The sequence below is a fragment of the Apiospora hydei genome (genome assembly GCF_038363865.1).
Source record: "Apiospora hydei strain CBS 114990 chromosome Unknown utg000007l_segment0_segment0, whole genome shotgun sequence".
Classification (NCBI taxonomy): Eukaryota; Fungi; Ascomycota; class Sordariomycetes; order Amphisphaeriales; family Apiosporaceae; genus Apiospora; species Apiospora hydei.
The window spans coordinates 3,403,924-3,424,861 of NW_027117366.1; the positions used below are offsets into that span (position 1 = coordinate 3,403,924).

Sequence of the window (20,938 nt, forward strand, 5' to 3'; positions counted from 1 at the left end):
ACTCGTAAAGGATCGTATAGAGTAAGTATCCGCAAGATGCATACCTATATGTTGAAGATGTGGCCTTGCAAGAGCTTCATGTCAAGCAAAGATTAATAGAAGTGCGATCTAGGGTGGGAGATCATTTCGCCGATTGAACATGTAATTAACATCAAGTACTACCGTGTACAGATTCGACGTCGACGAACGGATCACGGAAGAGAATGTTGCTTATCCGCTTGGCTCAAGTGCTAGTCGTCGACAAGGGGGATTTAGTATTGATCCTTGACGATACTTCTTTGAGAATCGCAAAGGAGTGAACAATTACTCGCTGGTACTCCAACAAATAACTTGACGTATACCTAACATAGGGGCAGCGAACCTGTGGCCAACATTTTGCTCATTGCATCGCATAATCTGAAGGAGAAATGGGTTGCCTTCTACAAAGGCTGTTAAAAAGAAGAACAACTCGAACTGGGCTGTTCTAGTTTGCCCATTGGTTACCACACTGGTCTTATCACTTTGCCGCCATCAGCAGCGGTAGTTTCAACAAGCTTGAAAATCATGAGGAATGATGTCTTGCTACATTCCAAGCATTTCGAAGACTTCTTCGACCGGGTGCGTGTCCGCCTACTTGGGGTGCGGCTGCGTCCCGTCATGCAGACAGAGCAAGTCGTCCGTCGGCTATCGACCTGGGTCAAAGGGGATCCCAGCATACTCTGGCTGGAGGGTCCCGCATCACCTCTGAGGGATGAGTACAATCCACTTGCCACGATCGCTGCCAGATTTGTGGACTTGGCCGGTCAAGGAGAGGTGCCTGTGATTTCGTAGTAAGCCTCCGTCAATTACCGGTGTTGAGGTAACATATTTGCTAATCATACATGTACCAGCTTCTGCCATCTTCCCAGAGGCGAGATCCTCCGAACAGGCAACAATACTCGAGAGTCCCAAGCCTGCGTCGCTCTCATAACTGCCCTGACACGTCAAGCAATGGAGCTGCTGCTACCTCATTTCGAGACCAGCGTCAACCTGTCCGAGGTGCGGCTGAGTCTGGTCAACGGAACCATTGAGTCGCTCCCCGAGACACTGCGACTGCTTGGGGACATCTTGAAAATCCTCGACATGCAGATGCTCTGCATCATTGATGGCCTTCACTGGCTAGACGATCGCAGTACTAACAGCATTCTGTCCGAACTGCTCAAGACTCTTCGCAACGGCAAAGTCAAGGTGCTTTTCACGACGACGGGGCGTTCAGCGTCTCTCCAGCTCGACGTGAGTAGGACGGAGAAGTTGACGATCGAGTCTCTTAACCCAAAGGGTTCGGATGTTAGGTTGAGTGGACAGACGCTGGCGCTGTAGGAGAGATGCGACATGAGTTACATGTGATGCATGTGCTGCATCAAGAGATTGAAGCTGACTTTCACTAACGTGGCATCTATTTCAATAAGTATGTAAAAGCGCAACTCCAACTTTGATTACCAGATTGCACCTATACCTTAAGCTTGCCCCCTAACGCCCCACAGTGCGCATAGGGGCTAGTGCGATATTAGAGTATGTAGCCACACCCCTGCATCCCGCGATACGAATACGAGCACCGCCGTCGGCCGGATGTCTTAGTTCCGTATCGCACCATGTGCCAAGTTGCTCCGGTCCGAAGGACCAGCCTTTTCCCACTAGGTTGTTTCTTTATAAGATTTGGGTGAAACTCGTCTTTCACAAGAATATGCACCCCAATCCAGCCCCCATCCAAAGAATAGAGTTGCAACTTGACAGAACCTTCCAATGGCGCCGGCGAAGCCAAAGTACGAGTTTGGAGGCCCGTAAGTTGGTGTATTACTCATGTGCCTCAGTTTGTTCTCTAATATGTGCGCAGCGTCGGTGCCGCAGCCATCGTCTGTGGCCTGCCACTTCTCCTCATTGGTTTCCACTTCACCTGCAACGACAAAACCGGATGTCCAGTTCCCATCTTGCTGTCCCCAAGGGACTTGAGCTGGGAAAACCTCAAGTCTCGGATACCCTGGCCACAAGAAGGGATATGGGGTTTCGCAAGCTGGAAGGTCACCGGCTGGCTTTTGGCATATTACATGCTGAGTCTGGTCCTCTTTGTCGTTCTTCCGGCCAACGAGGTATTAGGGACCAAGCTAAAGCAGTCGGGTCAGCCTCTCAAATATCGATTCAATGGTGCGTACCTCTTGACAGTCTCCTGAAGTACATCAGCTAATAAGAATCTTCAAGCTTTCTCTTCCACCGTCGTCCAACTGGTCGCTTGCGCCATCGGCACTTACTTCCAGGGCGCCCACTTCGTTGTTTGGACTTTCATCTCGGATAACTACCTCCAGCTGCTTACGGCCAGCATAGCCCTGTCCTACCTCATATCCATATACGTCTATGTTGCCAGCTTCACCATAGACCCCGCCAAACCCGACCCGACTCTGCGAGAGCTGGCCGAGGGCGGGCAGACCGGCAATGTCATCTACGACTTCTTCATGGGGCGCGAGCTCAACCCTCGCATCACACTACCCCTCTTCGGCGAGATCGACATCAAGACCTGGCTGGAGATGCGACCCGGCCTGACGGGCTGGATGCTGCTGGACCTGGCCTTTGTCGCAAAGCAATATCGCACCTATGGCTTCCTCAGCGACAGTATCGTCTTCACCGCGGCGACGCAGATGTACTACATCCTCGAGGGCCAGTACTTCGAGAGCGGCCTGCTGAACATGATGGACATCACCATGGACGGTCTGGGTTTCATGCTCGTCTTCGGCGACATCGCCTGGGTGCCCTTCCTCTACTCGACCCAGTGCCGGTACCTGTCTGTCTACCCGGTAAACCTCGGCACCCCTGGTCTCGTTTCCGTCGCCGCTGTCTTCGTGTTGGGACTCTACATCTTCCGCGCAGCGAACTCGCAGAAGACCCGCTTCCGCACCCAGCCGGGCCACCCGAGCGTCAAGGACTTGGCCTATATGCAGACCAAGAGGGGCACGCGACTACTCACTGGCGGTTGGTGGGGCATGTCGCGCCACATGAACTACTTGGGTGACTGGATCCAAGCTTCCCCCTTCAGCTTGCCGACAGCGTTGGCTGGCTACCTGATTCTTCCGACCGGCACTAGTCTACCCGCAACTGATGCCATTACCATGCTAAATGGCCGAACTGTGGTACAGGGGCCTGCCAAAGGCTACGGCATGGTCTTTACATACTTCTACGTCGTCTACTTTGCCACCCTGCTCATGCATCGGGAGCGCCGGGACGACCTCGCTTGTGCTGAGAAGTATGGCGAGGACTGGGAGAAGTACAAGAAGATCGTGCGGTGGAGAATCTTGCCTGGCATCTACTGATTACCACATCTGGCACCCCTATATCACTCCAGGGGATGACACATCCAAGTTGAAGAATTCGAAGTTTTGGGCGACGAGAATTAGGCAAGGGACTATATGTGTGAAACCACTTGGACTCGGTAACAGTTATCCAGTGACCTCCAGTCAAAATTTCCCGGTGTGCCAAGAACGAAGTCGGAGGTGGATGAAGAAAATCCAGGACCAAAGAGAAGAATCGACAAGAAAGTGCAAGGCCTTCACATCATAACTTCAATCAACATCCCTTTCCCATCCTTGTCTACCCATGTATTCGCCTGCTTAAGCGCTTCCCTGAACTCACTGACCGTCCTGACCGTCCTGCCTTTCATCCAACTCCCTGTGTTCTCTGGCGCGTTTCCCCTACCAACCTCGGACCCTGCGGCGGCCTCGGCCAGAGCTGCATAGTTAGGCGTCGGTCGAAACGAAACGTTAATCTCGTCGTCCGTGGCAGACGTGTTGAGGCCGTTCGGATATACCAGCTGGGTAGAGTTGCGGGGAGCTTTCCAGCCTACACAACATATGTCCATTATGTCAGTACGAAAGAAGCCGCCCGGAGAAAGCTCAAGAGCTGAGTATGCAATGAAACGAGTGACTTGCCACCATTATTCAAGAGAATTGTGAGGACCGGGATCTCGTATTTACTAGCAACCCACAGTGCACTGGAAGGCGCCGCACACATGAAGCTCCCGTCGCCGACGATCTGGCAAACCAGGCTGCTCTGGCCCTTCTCATGGTCGCGTTCTTGGTCTTCCAGAGCCATCTTGACGCCCATAGTTGCGCCATTACTCCATCCGATACCTGTACCTCCGCAGTTAACCCAGCTTCCGGGCCGACTGGGTTGTATCTGGTCCGACATTATGTGGGATGCCGTGACAGCTTCCACGACGAAGGTAGTCGAATCGGGTAACAAGGTCTTCAGGAGGTTTCCGACGCTATGAATGTCCAATGCTTCTTCTTCCAGCTGAGGACTAGCTGCGATTTGGGCTAAGCGAGCTTTGTGGGTTCCTGCCTGAGCAGCTCCGCGGGCTGCGTACTTGGGATTCCGGAGAGTCTCCAGCAACGAACTGTCACTCTGGATGTAGGTGACAAGTTGCTTGAGCGCCGTGTAGCTATCCGCCTTCCACCATCCATCAGCAGGGGAAAAAGAGACGGGCATAGCCTGATTCAAGGGGTCGCAGTCAACATGGTATATCTTTGCGTTCTTTGGTGGTGGGTTGCGAGACGGGATCCAGGGGACATCGCAGTCCAATATGAATATCACATCAGCGTCTCGAGTACACTCATCGGAGCTGAGCCGGAAGCCTTCGGATGATGGGTGCGAAAAAGGAAAACACATGTTACTGCCACCGGTATCGTGAACTCGAATGCCAGGAATGAGATCCGCAAGTGCAACAAGAAGCTTCGGGGTTCGGCGGTCGCGGCCGGAATACCCCGTGATTACCAACGGGCGTTGGGCATGTATGAGAACCGCGGCGATTTCGTGTACAGCATCGACCGGAAGCGCACTTGGCCCGATCGGTCCCCATTGCTTTTGGTTCAGTGGCGCTTGGGGTGGGATCTCTTCAGCCAAGACCTCGCGTGCGACAGCCACATACACAGGGCCCCTTGGCGTGCTGTTGGCGAACTGCAGTGCCCGCCCGACAGTCTTTTTGATGTTGAGACCCGTACGGACCTCGCCGGTGTACCTACAGTACTGTCGCACAATGGCCTTTTGATCAGGAGCCTCCTGGAGCCAATGCATATACTCAGCTCTCGAGCCAGGGAGCTCGCCGGACTCGGTATATGGGCAAAGGCCGGCAAAGATGAAGACTGGGACGCGGCCGACACTTGCATTGTGGATGCCCTGACCCAGGGCTTGGGTCCCGACGTCGACGTGGACCAGGACTGCTTGGGGCCGGCCTGAGATGCGGGCATACCCGTCGGCCATGGAGATGGCGGTGATCTCGGAGGGGCAGGTAATCATCCTGGGCCAAGAATCGGGGCGCTCTCGCTTGCCTTTTACGATGGCCTCAAGCAAGGGTGGGTGATCAGACCCGACATTGACGAAACAGGCCGTGACGCCGGCCTTGTCAAGTTAGTAACCACGGGATATTTCATTGGCAGGGTATGAGACGCACTTCCCATAGCGCCTCGAAGAAAGCAAAGGCTGTTGTGTATCTGCGCAACGATCAGTTGGAACTGCTTTCTCGGCATGCCTCCCACAACCATGCGATCGCCTATGAAGAGACATACTCACGGTCCTTGAGGTGATTCGCCACTTGTAGACCTGCCATTTCGGAAGCGCAATCGTCGTTTGGTCGAATGTGCGGTTGAAACGGCAATGGGCAACGACGTTAGCGAGGGTCGGATAGAAGAGCGCCTAAAAGGTTTCAATCCATGTGACCTCTTGAGCGCTACACGAGTGTGCACACCCGAGCCACGAAGTGTTCGACCAAAATAGCATGACCAAGCCATAACAGTACGATTGAGAAGAGATAGTTGCAAATTTCAAGCCACAGTGATCATTAGACCTGATGGCTTCTCATGGCGGTCTGGTAGGAGCTGCCGCGCGAGTCTCCACCATCTTCCATGTCGCTTTCGTGTAGTCTTCAGGTCGCCCCGTAAGCTCTTTATGCCCTGCATTCAAGTACGGCGCAGCTGGCAGTTACTGCGGCTTGTCTGCAGGGTGACGCAACATACCCCGCGCGTCGTTGGGAACGACGCCTGCAGGGTTGTAAAATATTGGTGATCAGCCTTCACTTCTGTCTCGTGGACTGTTTCGCAAAGAACGCGTCCATGTCGCTAGCGACGTAACTACCAGTATCTAAAGCCCAATTAAATCTGGGAAAAAAGTTCCAATGTTTAAAATGCGTATATAGCCGTTTTAAGAGTCACCTAGCAAAGACCTTGACGAGTTATTTTTCTCATGCGGTTTTCTCTTTGCCGCGTCCAGGTCCAGTGCCTCCAGCTGATAATACTGTCGGGGCTCCATCTCCAGCGTGAGGCCGATCTCTCGCGACGCCTTCTCGAGTTCATCCTTCGTAGGTCGAGACGGCAGCAGGATAGGTGCCGAGCCATGTTCGACGACAGGTGCGAGCAAGCCGCTCGGCATTACCTGACCTTTCAGATCGGGACCGAAATTCTCCAGTTGATTAGTCAGTACCTCCAGGAGCTGGCTTTGTTCGGGAATGTAGTAGAGGCATCCCGTCTCCAGCAAAGTAGGGTAGATCGGCATGGCTGTTTGGTTGTCCTGGCTGACGTTGAAAGTATGCCAGCGAACCCCTGGATCGACGAAGTATTGCCGCTGCTCCAGTTCGTCTTTGAGAGCTTCAGTCAGGCATTGCGCGTCAAGTAGAGCAGATTTGCTCAGATTCCGGAGCCCGGTGGATGTCTCGATTGGCGACGATTTGGAAATAAACGTCTCTTTCAGCTGCCCGCCCTCGACCGTAGCAGAGTATTCCTTCACACACGGCGATATTGTACACTCTGCTGCGCCATGGCCCTGGCAAGGCCAACCTTTATTGCTTTCACACCCAGTTATCTGTTGTCCCGATATCGGGTTGACCTTGAACTCTGAGTACGGGGTCCCAAAGGCCATGAATCGAATAACCGCACCAGTCGGGCGTATCACCCCTTGCGTCATAGAAAACAGAGCTTGGGGGTCGGGCCCCAGTCGGTTGCCGGTTGGCCATTGAAAGTGTCCCCAGGTGTGCAAATCGCCGAGCCTCAGAGTTGAGTTGATTGAGATGCTTGTATCCCCGGGACATCGGTTCCATTGACTTGCCAAGTATGGTCGCTTGGCCACGCAGCTGCTCTCTATTGTAAATTGGTCCGACACATCGTGACATTCGTGACATAACCCCATAGTTGCAAAGGTGGGTGGAAAAGTGCAATTGCCGGTTCCACAGCCAGCGACCTGCATGGTACCAGCTGCTCCCACTCCGTCAAAGATTGCCGACCGCAACTCGATGGCGTCTCGTTGAAACAGTTCATGTGAGGCCTTTTCAAGAACAAGATCGCCGTAAACGTTCGCTCGGGGGATCGTCGCTCGTTCGTGGTCCAGGTGAAAGCTGCAGTCCACGGTGCGAAGTATTTGCTGAACGAAGGGCTCGACGGCAATGATCAAGACCATGACCAGGGCGCCAAGAGCAGTAAGCGGTTGCCTCAGTCGATGGGCCCAGATGATTCGCAGTGATCCCCAAGGGCCTCTCGTCGCTTCGTCGTAGCGGACCACGTCATACAAGGACCTCTGGGTGGTGAACCAGGCCCACTGGAGCTGGGCTATGCCGCTCGACAAGACGAGACCGATGGCTGCTTTGAGGGCCGTGGAGTAGACAGAAAGTAGAGAGTTGATGGTGATTCTGTACGGCCATTGCGGCAATGGCTTACCGTGGTACGGAAGCAACGTGCCCAAAGCCACAAAGGGCACGCCGAAGATGAGGAAGCACATCAACAGCTCTGAGCTCCATTGCCACAAGAGGCCTCGGGCTCTATGTGCTGGAGAACGCCCTTCCCCTCTGTTTTCCTCTGCGGGATCGAATGCTTTGGGTTGACCCAGACTGACGACCCTCGTATTGTAGGGTGAAGGTGGCATTGGCGATTGAGTATCCTCCATTATAAGTAGGGACATAAATTGTTTCGATGACTGACGAACGACAAACCGGCGACAAAGGAGGGATCTCATAATCCAGGTTATATAATAATGCCCGGTTGTACCGAGGCCACTTTTATCTGCCCCAGGACACATCCGCTAACATGCAGCAAAGAAACCACGCGATCGTGCTGTGTGGCTGGCCGTGGCTCGGAGCCTCACTGCAGTGGCAATTTGGGAACCATATTTCGAGCCAGTCGAAATGCATCTTTACATGCTGTGGTGAATGATATAAAATTATCGTGAACGTGAACCTGCGCCGCGGGGATCCTGAATATGGTCCCCCGTTTGTCCTGAATTGGTGTTCTCACCCATCTGATGCAACCGAATTCCGGCTTCCACCATCTTCTGAGCCTCGAGCGCCCTTGACTGTTTGGTTGGGCAGACTTAACAGAGTCCAGTGTTTCGCCGAGGTCTATGTAGGCTGTGTCAAATAAGCACTTTTGAGGGGTTGATCAATTCCAGTTTTGTGGCCTGGCTGTGCACCCACCGTACATATCATGCCATTCTTTGCTTACCTCTGCGTAATACCTGACTTTGAGCGGTGCATTCACTGCATCCATCTGACGCCCCCAAATCTGGCTCTTCAATAAAGCTGCATGGTTTGTTCAAGGGCTCCATGATCTGCAGAAATTCCGTACGCATGGTAAATCATTGGAAATTCGGGGAGTTGCGATGGACGCGGCCAAGTTCTGGGATGATTGGCCTCACTCCAGCATTTCTTCCGATACAGTAACAATAATGCATAAGGGAGTCAGGGGACTGCACAAAATCTCCTTGCAAAGGTGCCATATCACAACTGAACAGTAGTCGTTGCTGCAAGGAACTGTAGCTAATATATATCAAAGCAAACCTCCGTTGGCTCTGTCTCAAAAAACTCACCTTGCATAATCCCATCTACATATGCATCTCCCAAGAACGTGTAGCCACCGCCGATAGCATCGTCGTTCCGAGGTCGCAGGATAATGGGCGATCTAATACCCCATAACAGCGTTACGATGTCACCCGGCTTGATGGCGACATGACCCAGCCCGAACATGGCCTTCGCGGTCTTGAATAGAGTCCTCTCGCGGTTGACAGACCCCAACGAACGTGGCCAGCGGCGCATGATGTAGGAGATCTGCTCGTCAAGGGTCTCCAAGTCAGAAGGTGGTACAGGTAAGCCATCGAGCCCCTGCGAACGATTTCAGCCTCCTCTGGAGTCAGTCCATCGGCATCGATGGGCTCCTGACGCATGATTCTTCGGACAAATCCGCGAATGTCTTGGGTCGTAGGCGTAGGACCGTTGCTGTTGGAGACGTGGGCAGTGCACTGCCTACCTTTCAGCAAAGTGCGCCATACATAGTCCTCCGCGGGATCCGAATCGGGGCCTAAGCCAACGAACTTGATGATGGATTGAAGCCAAGCCACTGGGTCCTCGATCTTAGAGGCCGTCCATTCGTCATCCTGAACCCATCGAGGCGGTGGCATAACTTCAGTGATGACGTCCACATAGCAGCCAGGGCGCCGTAGAATGTGCGAGGTCATGTCGTCATCAACTGTCCAAGTTGGGATCTTGCCGGCGGTGGCAGCAAAATCGTCGGAGTACCCAATATGATAGACTGAGATCCCTCTTTTTCCTATGCCTTCCCAATCGGGAACCCATGAGGGCAGGTTATTCAGTCTCTCGCTTTTCTTCATGCGTACACATTGATCTAGATGGAACTGCCAGTTTTGGTGAAGGTCGCCGTCACGGATGAGGGCCCTGGTAGCGGCAATATGAACTTCCTCGGGGTCTTGCTGTAGTCCGCCGTCAGTCCCAGCGTCTCACGGTCCGAAATAACGCCAAGCAGGGCGAAGAAAATGTCCCGAGGATCCGTTGCAGAATAGTGCGGCCGATTTGGGGCGACGCGGTGTTGGCAAACGAGATCGGCCAGTCGTATCGGCTTCCCACGACAACGTCGGCGGCGTGCAATCAGTGCCATGGTCGCATGAGGGCTACCAGGGAGCTCCCAGCCAAAGTAATAATACTCCGAGGCCAGCAAGAAAAGCCCCGCGTAGTGGCATTGGAAAATGGCCGTGAGAGCGCCCTCAAAGTCATCTAGCGGCACACTCCGCTCACCACAAACAACGATGGCGCATCGTGCCAGTGCCACCTCCTGCGTGATCCAGATGCGGTGCCAATAGTCCTTCTGAAGCGTTTCCAGTATACCGGTACAGACATTCTCGCCTGGAGGTGACCAAGGATACAGACATTGCTCGTGAACCAAGTCGTACATGAATCGAGAACGCTCAGAGTCCCCTTCATAGCCCCTATCGTCTTCCTGCGATGGCGAGAAAGGCCGCGCGGCGACATATGTACGCACCTCTTCCTCCTTCTCCCCCGTCCATGGATCGAGTGCACCAGCTGACACAGCCCGAGGCCCAATTCGAGCAATGAAATCCATAGCGCGGTCGGTTTCGGCGGAGCCTGAACCTGTCATCATGTAGACCAGGTCTGCTCGGCTATATATTGTGCCCATCTGAGAGACTTGCCAACTCTTTTCGGAAGTGTCGCTTTGGTTGATACAGATGGCGTCGATCCAGAGCCAAGAGTCAGCAGCGCAACCAGTACAGCCCAAGAGTCTGATCAGCTCGGCATGCAGGTTGCGAGTGACCAAGAACGGGCCTCCATTGACCTCGATTTCGACGAGATCCTCGCTCGGGCTGCTTCCCCATACGTATGAAAGCGCAGCATAGTGTATCGACTCATTGGTCAAGGACTCGTGCCGAAGCTCGAGGGAAAGCCGTGGGTCTGTACTGTGGCCAGTGGGGCTGTGAATTTGCAAGAGCCTGACCTCGTCATTCTCTCTACTCAGTGTTTGATAGATGTAGGTACATGCTGACATGTTGTAAAGACCAATATAAAGGCAGACAAAGGATGGGTTCGGGGATCACAGGCCGGATTATTGGCAAATGATATTCCGTGCTCTGCTTACCACTGCCATCCCCTCACTCAAAGTGGGTGGTATTGGCATAAGCAAGTACATGTATGCACGTACCGATGACTAATACATACCCCAGCCAACCCCACAGAGAAGAATGATTTTGTACCTACTACATAGCAGTTTGACAAGCGGCTGACTTGGAGTACCTAACACCACCCCTGTTCATCAGGCAGATTAACGACCCAGGATGCACAGCCTCCGGATTCGGCAGTGTGATGCAACTATCTCCACACACACAAGATCGCCTGATTGGGCTGACTGGGTTGTCTAACGCCCGCAACGATAGCAAGCACTCAAAACGATGTACGGGCTGAGGTGACTCCTTCTCATCTCCCAAAATGGGAGACCACTCTTGATGGGCATGAGCGTCATAGACTGGGACTGGGCAGGGCGAGATCACCATCAGTGATCTACATCTTCTCGGGTTTTCTGTGCGCCCTCCCCTATGGGAGCGCGTGCGTCTGCTTTCCTTAGCAGGTTGCCTCGCCGATCACTTCTTGCAAATGTAGATATGCAGTAAGCCCCAATGCAAGCCAAGGATCGAAGGCGGGATTTTGAACCAATCCAAAACGCCTCACAGACGTGTGCGAAAAAAAGAAGAAAAAAAGACAGAAAAAGAAATATCAGTGTCTACATAAGTCATAAAGATCCCCGCTGTGGCACTCTGAATTTGTTCAATGCACTACTCATTGAAATGCACCAACAGCAGACGAGGACAACAAATTTCAATGTCTTGATCGAATACCATTAGCTCATAAAATGCGGCTCTTGGTACAGACCGCCACAGGAGAGATTCACTTGGAAGACTTCTTCAGTACCACCAAACTTCCCCGCTATGCCATCCTCTCGCATACATGGGGAAGCCAGGAGGTGAACCTTCAAGAGGTGCCAAACGGCACCAACAAGCATAAGCATGGACACGAAAAAGATCCGGTTCTGTGGGAATCAAGCGCGGCAAGATGGCTTGGAGTGTTTCTGGGTCGACACTTGTTGCATTAACAAGTCAAGCAGCGCCGAGGTCCAGGAATCCATCACCTGCATGTTTCGCTGGTACAGAGGTTCGGAAAAGTGCTATGTCTAACTTGCGGACGTTTCTGGGCATGGATTTTACACTGGCGACAAAAAGGCACCCAATCAGCCCGCTTGGGAGCTCGCCTTCCGGAAGAGCCGATGGTTCACTCGTGGTTGGACGCTTCAAGAGCTATCTGCTCCAGCCTCTGTTGAATTCTTCTCCCGAGAGGGGGGTGCGACTTGGAGACAAGCGAACGCTGGAATCACTCATCGAAGACATAACGGGAATCCCTGCCGATGCGCTTCGGGGCCGACCCCTGTCCGATTTCAGCGTTTTCCAACGACTTGCCTGGGCAAATGGACGCAACACTACACGCAGCGAAGACAAAGCCTATTCACTGCTTGGCCTCTTCGACATACAGATCCCCCTTCTTTACGGCGAAGGACAGGCCAATGCAATGCGAAGGCTACGAGAAGAAATACACAACGCAGAAAGTCGGATATCACCCCTACGTCGTAGCCAACGCAGACAAGCCGTCACTTATGTGGACTATGACATCTGCTTTTTGGAAAGTTGCTCTCGGTACCTGGAATATCCGAATAGTCTGTTATTCAATGCGTCGTCGAGGAGCAAGGTCAGGGATTTCTATCGTGCAATCCACGATCCAGGAACCAAAAACAAGATATTTGACGCCAAGGCTAATCATTTTTTGACATTCCTGGAACTTAAAGATGGAGAGAACGGTACGTTTACCTTATATGGTCGCAAATTGACCTCGCTAACCCACCCAGATATGTGCGTTGAAACTGCTAAGAGTCTGGATGATGTGAAAAGGCATCTGCACGGGGCTCGGGACATTGTCAAAGATCCGAAGTTCCGATACGTGTAAGTTGCCCCAGAGCCCCCTTTTTAGACGATATGGCTGATGACTATGTATAGTTCCATGGAAGGATGGTCACCCCATTTACCGCTCAATTGCTCGTTTGAAATGTTTGCGTACCTCTGTTCCTACCATCAGATACCAGAGTCTGTGCTGGATCACGTCTTCGCATTCCGTTCAATTGGTGGGCTCCAGGGTGTAGCCCGAACTGGGTTTCACTCGGATGATACCCTCTCAGTGCCTGACAAGGAGAAAATGGCAGTGCCATCCGCTAACCGATCCGCCAGCGCAATCAGGTTGTCTTATCTGTTGAGCGTGGTCGAGAGATCGGAGCCCAACCAATCATCGAACTGGGATCTTCGCCAACTGGCTGTCTATCACTCTTTCGACGTTATACATGGGTGCGCGTTCTGGATGACAATCAAAACAAACCCGAATACCCGAGAAAGTGTTCATTATGAATATGCTAATGATTCACGGTCAAGTTTATCGCAGGATATATCCACTAGCTTCTCCAGTACTCTCAACATGCAACTGCTTCTGCTCGAAGCTGGTTGCGACAACTGGTGCTGGCATTTGGATGAACTAGAGCGGTCGCTGCAAAGAATCACCAACAAGGCGCAAAGAGTCAATTTGGACACCGTTCGTCACTTGGCCACACTACTAGAGGGTAGTAGTCCAAGGGCCATGCATGCGAACAGCATCAAGGCTGCTGGCTACCCAAGGTCCTTCCAAACATACGAAAGCCAACCAATTCCAAATCGATGGAACGAGAAACAAAGCAGTACAATTGGTGGGTGGCCGACAGCCCACTATTTGAGCCAACCGCAGGTGTATGACCTGAGCCCGGAGGGTATTAGGCCCTTAGACCAGTGTAGAGATAGCCCGGGGCCCGAAGACTTCTCCTTCACGGAGTTACAGAAACTTCAAGAGTTGATCGACACAATCGAGAACGGCCATCTCGCGCTTGAGATGAATTCAACTATACTGCAGGACATCAAGCAGTACTACCAGCATATATCAGTCTTCGAAGCCATGCCAGGGAAATCAGACGCCAATCTGCGACCGAATTTGCCTGGTCTCTTCGGAAGTTGGACAAGTTCGGAGCAGATCTCGACCGCAAAAAGAAGCAGTGGGAGACGCTCGAGAAGTTGGCGAGGGACGGAAAAAGTCTCGTATGTCCTTGCACAGCACACCTGACCTTTATGGGGAAAACAACTAACAGAGATTTTGCGTCTAGTATGATGAAATCCTGCAGCATTCCAACAAAGTCAGCCGGGTTCATGCGGAAAGTGCTCACGATTTGGCCCTAAAAATGGAGAAAATTGCATCCAAGACAGAGGAGGAAGCCGCATCAATGAGACTCATGGCTATGGTCACTCTTTTCTTCCTCCCTGGAAGCGTTTTATTAGTAAGGCTCACTGCACCATCTGCCACAAGGCTTAAAACAAGTGATCTAATTACTTTGGCGCAGAGCTTCCTCCAGGGCGACATTTTCCAATGGAATGAACCATTTGGCGAGGACGAAGCGACCTGGATATTTGGAAATGACGCGTTTGGGCTTTCCGCTGTCATTACGCGTGTGTCGATGATCAGCACCTTTTTGGCGTGGTTTTTCATGTTCCGGTGTATCAAGGGGCGGTCGCGCCGACAGTTATACGATATCGAGGAAGGTCCGGGAATGGGCATTGGGCTAGCAAGTTAGAATGTAAATCTTTTACTGTTTCACTTTCTCAACATAAATAAGGATAGATTCAGGGATGTGTCAGATTCCGTATCACCCTGCGCATCACCCTGCGCATCACCCCTCTAAAGAAAAGCCGCGTACGGCGCAAATAACCGATGCGACAGTTACCACTTAATTCGCAAGAACATGTGGGAAGGCGATGGTTCACAAGTGCCGAGAATGGCGTGCATGTTCTTATGCCGATCTTGGGGGCCACCGCAGAGAAGTAATCGTCTTCGCCGTAAGGCTATGGGATATCACCATGTTATTGGGTCTTTCTGCGTATGCATACAGACAGATAGCCCCTTGGCCATATCGTGGTTCATCGTATGCCCGTATTTCAATCACAATTCCCGCCTCGGGCCAAGAGTCGCTTGCCTCATTTGCTTGAAAATATTCAGGTTGTAATACACCCTCTTTCATGTTTGCATGGCGCCTCATTGGTTCTTTTGGTCCCCCAAAATCTGTGACGGTGCAATGGTATTATTATCCGGTAAGCAAAGCCATGGGGGGGCAAAATGTCTACTCCAGTGTCTACCCGGACAGCTTGGAGTTACTTAACCAAAGCTAGCAGCCTGATGCTGTAAGACATGACACCCTATCTCTCGAATCCCGTAGATATCAGGCTGCAGATGCGGCGTATTAAATGAATGCCCTTGCACCCCATGTCCTTGACTGGCCTCAGACCTCATGTCCCGCCGCACATCTCTCCCGTCAATCCCTGTCGAAACACAGAGCCGCTGGAAAAGCAGCATACTGCTAAGGCATATCACACAATGCGTACGCTCACATTCCGACCTGACTTGATACAACGTTGAATTCTGACTGGTATACGAAGCGTGCAATGAAACTGACCGTTCCGGATGGAGCAAATATAAAGCCGTCATCACTTCACAGGCCGATATTGACAATGGCGCTTTGCATGGACTTCAAATTGGGGATGACCTCTTGATCCAGGGTGCAAAGGGCTCCCTGAACTTCACGAACATTTCCTCTGGCTACAACATAAATTTCATTTGCAACCGCGACTTAAAGAATATCTACTTTCCGGAGTTTATTAAACTCACGCGGTTGAACATCATTGAAGCGCCAGGCCTAACAGAAGTTCATATAGTTCGGTCGAGCGACTATTCTTACTTTTAGCCGAAAATGGTAACATCAGCATCACGGCAGCCCCACGACTTGACTGGCAGTTGTTTGACTGTTCCTCAATGGCTCAGCTCTTTCTTCATGACACAGGTACCATGGCGTTTCCAAACCTTACGGTCGCTGGATCAGTTGATGTTGTCGATGCTGCAATATTTGCCAACAGACTCGAGACAGTTTCCGATCTCAAGGTGGAGTACTCCAGAGGTGCGTTTCTCAGTAACTTCAAGGCATTGAAAAGCACCACAGGCAATGTGTACGCCGGCAATGGGAGTATCGCCAACGGGCTTTTTCGAGTTTGGATACCAGGACCGAATCATACCAGGAGTTAGTTATCCGAGAGTCGCTTGTGATAGGGCCTCGGCATTCGAGCAGCCAGCAGCAATCGGCAGTTCATATCAACGGAAGCTTATCAATAAATGGGCTAAGTATGGTAGGCGGGGATCTGAATATCACAAAGAACAGCGGCCTTTCCGAAATATCCTTCAATGGCCTGACGGACGTGAAAAGGCTCTATGTCATGGATAACCCAGACTCGACGGTACCCGGCGACTTCTCGCGGTTGACGGCGGCTGACTACATCTACGTCAACGGTCGCATGAATAAGTAAGTTAGCAGAAAACACGCACTGCTCAATGATCAAGATGTTCTGATTGACTGACTCGAGATAACAGTACTTTTCCTCTTTTCCCGCACCTTTCAACCGTCGCCGAGGCCAGGATAGAGCCCTGGAATGCAGACTTCGACTGCTCATCCCTCGTAAAGATGCGAGATACTGGAAAGATCGGCGTGCTATTTTGCAATGGGACCAATGGCATCAATGGGCTCGAGGCCTCTCAAAGCGGACTATCCACAACCGCATCCGTGGGCATCGGCGTTGGGATTGGAGCCCTTGTCATCATAGCGGCCTTGGTCTGGCTGGCTGCGTACTATCGTTGTAAATTGCGAGGCCTCAGAAGGGAAAGCCACAATTCGGGAAGGGATGACCCCAAGGAGATCGTTCATGGAGTGATTAAACCGACGGGGGCTCGACTTGGCGACACACATATTCGCGAAGCCGGTGGTAGGTCTATTCCTGTCAAGTTGGAGGTGGTGAGATTTTGGAGGCCGGAGGGAGGGCATTGCTTGCGGAAGCGGGGGATCACATCACGATGGATGCTGCCGAGTCAGCTCCGCCACAGGAGACGAAGGCGTCGCCCGTAGAGCTGGCCTGATCCTCGCAGTTTCGGATTTGAGAAGAGGGCGATGACTAGCTCTGGGTACCCAATACTGTAATTTCTTCTTTACCATGTTATGCAATGATTAAAAAGCTTACCTCCTATATTGTCGGCATTGAAAATAGCTCAGCATTTCCAATGCGTGAATTGCATCTACTGCCACCACTTCCCTGCCCCCGCCAGTCGGCAGTGACATCCAAAGTCGACGTCTCCTCCACTTTGGCGGTGGCGTGTCCTTCACATGCTCCCGGAAATTAGGGGGTTGCACAAGGGCCGCGCCTTTCGGGACCCTGACGTTCCTCTCGTGACTCCGTCGGCAGCAAACACATCAGAAATGCAAGGGAAATTTTTGGCGCTTGCCATACGGATACACTGAGGGAAATCACTGGTAACACGCAACGGCAATCATGTATCACTGTGCACTTCGGCAATTACCTGGGAGTGACGCAGGCAATTTCTCGCGAACAACGTCCGTTAAGAGTGAATCACTTTTCTCCTTCCCGCGCTCCCATCTCTGTCGTCCCGCTCTGAAATCTTCTTTCCAGTTTCTTCCTCTTGCTCAGCTCTCTGGGGCCTTCCCATCCGTCACTCGCTCACAACTTGTCCGCTTCTCCTTTCTTTGCTTCTGCTAACTTGGCTTCCCACCTCACTACTACTCTAACTACTACTCTAATAGCTATTGCCCACAACCATACAGTTCAACTCGAACAATCCAATACAAGATCCACACCGCCAGACCTCAGTGCAGTACCTACGACGACGAAAATGGGCGACCCCTACACCCTCCTCGGCTGCTACGTCGACCAATCCCCCAACCGCACCCTGCCCACCACCGCGTACCAGCGCATGCCCACCAACCGCGCGACCGTGTGCCACGCCCTCTGCAACGCGCCCGAGTACCGCGCCACCCTCTTCGGCCTCGAGTACGGCGCCGAGTGCTACTGCGGCGCCGGCGACCCGGCCTCCTTCCAAAAGGCCGCGTCCGACGCCGAGTGCGACCGGCCTTGCCCCGCCAACGCCAGCGAGATGTGCGGCGGCGACTGGCGCCTCAGCTTGTACCGCATCCGCGACACGACGCTCGATCCGTCGCCGGCCGTGACGGCGGCGCCGCCGACGGGGCCTTCGTCGTCGGCGGGGTCGGGGTCGGGGGATGACCAGCATACTGATAGTGCGGGGGGCAAACAGAACCTCACGGGGGCCAAATCGCCGGGATCGGTGTGGCGGCGTTCGTCATCGTGGCGCTCGTGGCCGGGTTGGTGATGTTTCTCGTCCGGAGACGACAGCAGCGGGGGCGAAAGGGGCGGCGTCTAGCTAGGCCTGGGACAGGAACTACGGCCGGACCTCAGGCCGGGGCTGGATCCGGGGCGGCCGAGACGGAGAGGGCGGGAGGCCCGAGTGGTGCTGAAATGGCCGGAGCGGGCGGATCAGCAGCAGGAGCCAGGGCAGGGGATAGTAGTAACAACAGCCGCGAAGGAGGGATCGGGAGTGGCAAAGCGAAGGCGGCGGGCCAGAATGGTGGGGCGGGAGGAGCAGGGACGGCGGCGTCCATTGATGGGGAATCGCTTGTGGCGGGTGCCCCCTATCATCACCACCCTCATAACGACGAGCTGCCGGGCTATCAATCGTCGGCGCGGTAGGTGTGCCTGTTTCACCGTGCTGTTATTTCCTTCGGTTCAGTAGACACATACGTTTCTTCATCCTTCACCAAGAAGCAACATCTTGACTGCTGGAATTCATTGGCCAGCCCGTCGATCAGTCACGGGGAGGACATTGGCTGGTGGTTGGTTCTAATTGGGCTCGCTCTGTTATGCGATCCATGTTCTCTATTCGGTGCTCCGCCAATGAGGCAGGAGGCGTCATTACATAATTTTCATTTCACTTCAATATCCCTTGGAAGGATGCGTCTTAATCAGCAGTTGTAGTAATCTTGATCATTTCCAATTAACGCCCTAAATATTAAAGTACCCCGATTTTGCAGTATATCGTTATATCGTGTCCGTTCCCATTCAAAACTCCGTGCATTCATGCTGCGTCATTTACACATGGTCGCTTAGTCGCATCGACTTCTCGTCTCGCCATCCACATCTGTTTAATAGTATCCGCCCCTCGACGCCCGTCGCGACTCTCTCCTCACATGGCGCGCATCTTGGGGAGGGTAGTACGCCATCGGCGGCGCGGCGGGACTACGACCCCGGCTCCCAGCGCGAGTCGTCTCGTAGTAGCCAGAAGCCGGCCGCACCGTCGAAACCTGACGGATCTCGACCGACTTGCGACGAGGGCTGCGACCATGGCTATGGTGGTGATGGTGCCGCGACCGGGAGCGATGCGTCTCCTGCCGGTACGGGTAGGTATGGGTGCTGCTCCGGCGCGGCGGGTCGTCCTTGGCGCCGAAGGTGCTGCCCCAGATGCCCGGCTTGCCGAGGTTCATGCACGAGCGGATGAGCCAGAGCAGCAGCAGAAACCCGACAATAGAGCCGATGACGATGCCGGCGATGGCACCGCCGGACAGGTTGTTGTCGTGGTGCTCGACGGTTTCGATGTCGACGCCAGAGACGATGGTGGTGGTGGCTTGGCGCGGGTGCAGGGCGCGAGTCAGGAGGGACGGGAAGGTCCGCGTTGGCGTGAGCGCCGGCAGCGGGTTGGTTAAAGGGGCCATCGTTTTCCGGTTCTGGTCTTTTCTTTTCTTTTTATGTCTGTCTCTCTTTTCTAGGTCTGTAGCACAGCTACCCAAGGCTGGCGTTGCCGCGGGGTCGATGAGAACCTGAACGGGCGTTGCGGTTCCTTCCTTTTTGAGAAATCTGGATCGCTGGGATTGGCTGGGAATTGAAGGGAAGAATCGGACGGCGGTCGCAAGATGGCTTTTGCTTTGACGCTACCGGCGAATTGGGTTGGTAGGGGTATCGTGATTCGCGGGCGACGTTCAATTGACTTTGAATTGCCTTTTTTAAAAAAAGCCGACCAACAGGGGAAACCGAACAAGCCAATTCGAACTACAAGTAACGGACGCGGGCTCTATCGAGATTTATCTACCTTTTCCCGGATGCACTGGAAAAGACAACCTAATGCGGGCTCTCAAGATGGCGTGCATGGCATGACGAGTCCTTCGCGTCAAGTCGCCAGGTTTCTCGTCGATTCGCTGCAGGAGGCTGCAGGAGGCTGGGCAGAGCAGGCCCTGGACTTGGAGAGGCTTGCAGGCTTGTTACCCTTTTCACGTTACTGTGACTCTAAATCAAGGACGTTGCAGGCGCTGGCGCAGCCCCCAATGCGAGTCTAGCCAAGCTCTTCCCTGCATTTGGCCAGCTTAGCAGGGGTTAACCCCCCCCTGGAGGGGACTAGCTGCAAGCCTCTCCGACGGGCCGGACCAAAACATCCACAACGATGATGTAAGTGTCCCTACTAACTCGCATCACCATCACGACTTGGTCTCGCAAACTACCGGGCCACACCACATGGAGGGGGCACTTCCATAAGTGAAGAGGGCAGGAGGCTGGGCAGGACCTTTTTGGATGAAAATGCATGCATTCCTCTTAGGGTATCGCGCAAGCACTGCATGGAGAGAATGGATTTTTCCCAGAGAAACCCCATATCCGCATTGATTGAACTTCCCTGCTTTCGTACAAAGCATTTGCGCTGCCTTCGGGGTTGGGAAAAGAACCGCCAACTCCGAAGTACCGGATCAACTTTCAGTGGAGTACCGGTATCTGCCGAACAACGACAGTTGACCCTCCACACTCTTCCTCTTCCCACATGGCATATATTTCTTTACTGCCAAGTTCAACCCCCTGCCCTGAAACATTTCCATCTGTCGTGCAAGAAGCTTGGTGCTTACTTCTCTTAGTTGCAGATGCCGAGGGGGAGTACCAAGACATCCACTTCGGCACGGTGAGCGCCGCTCGAAGAGCTGTCCTCCTTGCTCGTGGCTAAAGCGAGGCTGGGAGGCCAGACAGATGGTCAACAGCAGTCGTTCCATCATTGGGGATCCATCGGCAACGGCGCTACTCACGACACGGGTATGCATTGATACCC

At 53.2% G+C, this 20,938-nt stretch overlaps 8 protein-coding genes across 8 annotated transcripts; 4 read left to right on the forward strand and 4 right to left on the reverse strand.

Annotated features, from left to right (window-relative positions):
* Positions 1 to 969: 969 nt before the first annotated feature.
* PG997_010184 (uncharacterized protein) lies at positions 970 to 1,338 on the forward strand (the record flags this gene model as incomplete). Its single annotated transcript, XM_066814499.1, has 1 exon — positions 970 to 1,338. The coding sequence occupies one exon, from the start codon at positions 970 to 972 to the stop codon at positions 1,336 to 1,338; it is 369 nt and encodes a 122-aa protein (XP_066666461.1).
* A 423-nt stretch (positions 1,339 to 1,761) lies between these two features.
* Positions 1,762 to 3,317, forward strand: PG997_010185 (Ergosterol biosynthesis ERG4/ERG24; the record flags this gene model as incomplete). Its single annotated transcript, XM_066814500.1, has 3 exons — positions 1,762 to 1,799; positions 1,853 to 2,160; positions 2,215 to 3,317. The coding sequence occupies 3 exons, from the start codon at positions 1,762 to 1,764 to the stop codon at positions 3,315 to 3,317; spliced, it is 1,449 nt and encodes a 482-aa protein (XP_066666462.1).
* Positions 3,318 to 3,553: 236 nt separating this feature from the next.
* Positions 3,554 to 5,608, reverse strand: PG997_010186 (thiamine pyrophosphate enzyme; the record flags this gene model as incomplete). The annotated part of the gene is made up of 4 exons (XM_066814501.1): positions 3,554 to 3,843; positions 3,936 to 5,400; positions 5,453 to 5,492; positions 5,568 to 5,608. The coding sequence occupies 4 exons, from the start codon at positions 5,606 to 5,608 to the stop codon at positions 3,554 to 3,556; spliced, it is 1,836 nt and encodes a 611-aa protein (XP_066666463.1).
* Positions 5,609 to 6,198: 590 nt separating this feature from the next.
* Positions 6,199 to 7,929, reverse strand: PG997_010187 (uncharacterized protein; the record flags this gene model as incomplete). The annotated part of the gene is made up of 1 exon (XM_066814502.1): positions 6,199 to 7,929. The coding sequence occupies one exon, from the start codon at positions 7,927 to 7,929 to the stop codon at positions 6,199 to 6,201; it is 1,731 nt and encodes a 576-aa protein (XP_066666464.1).
* Positions 7,930 to 8,758: 829 nt separating this feature from the next.
* Positions 8,759 to 10,832, reverse strand: PG997_010188 (uncharacterized protein; the record flags this gene model as incomplete). Its single annotated transcript, XM_066814503.1, has 4 exons — positions 8,759 to 8,781; positions 8,848 to 9,016; positions 9,058 to 9,744; positions 9,789 to 10,832. 4 exons carry the CDS (start codon positions 10,830 to 10,832, stop codon positions 8,759 to 8,761), a joined length of 1,923 nt encoding a protein of 640 aa, XP_066666465.1.
* Positions 10,833 to 11,690: 858 nt separating this feature from the next.
* PG997_010189 (HET-domain-containing protein) lies at positions 11,691 to 14,528 on the forward strand (the record flags this gene model as incomplete). The annotated part of the gene is made up of 8 exons (XM_066814504.1): positions 11,691 to 11,869; positions 12,058 to 12,686; positions 12,735 to 12,828; positions 12,883 to 13,224; positions 13,309 to 13,616; positions 13,817 to 13,998; positions 14,082 to 14,234; positions 14,298 to 14,528. 8 exons carry the CDS (start codon positions 11,691 to 11,693, stop codon positions 14,526 to 14,528), a joined length of 2,118 nt encoding a protein of 705 aa, XP_066666466.1.
* Positions 14,529 to 15,760: 1,232 nt separating this feature from the next.
* PG997_010190 (uncharacterized protein) lies at positions 15,761 to 18,172 on the forward strand (the record flags this gene model as incomplete). Its single annotated transcript, XM_066814505.1, has 4 exons — positions 15,761 to 16,022; positions 16,133 to 16,301; positions 16,370 to 16,758; positions 17,589 to 18,172. The coding sequence occupies 4 exons, from the start codon at positions 15,761 to 15,763 to the stop codon at positions 18,170 to 18,172; spliced, it is 1,404 nt and encodes a 467-aa protein (XP_066666467.1).
* An 829-nt stretch (positions 18,173 to 19,001) lies between these two features.
* On the reverse strand, positions 19,002 to 19,568 carry PG997_010191 (uncharacterized protein; the record flags this gene model as incomplete). Its single annotated transcript, XM_066814506.1, has 1 exon — positions 19,002 to 19,568. One exon carries the CDS (start codon positions 19,566 to 19,568, stop codon positions 19,002 to 19,004), a length of 567 nt encoding a protein of 188 aa, XP_066666468.1.
* Positions 19,569 to 20,938: the final 1,370 nt, after the last annotated feature.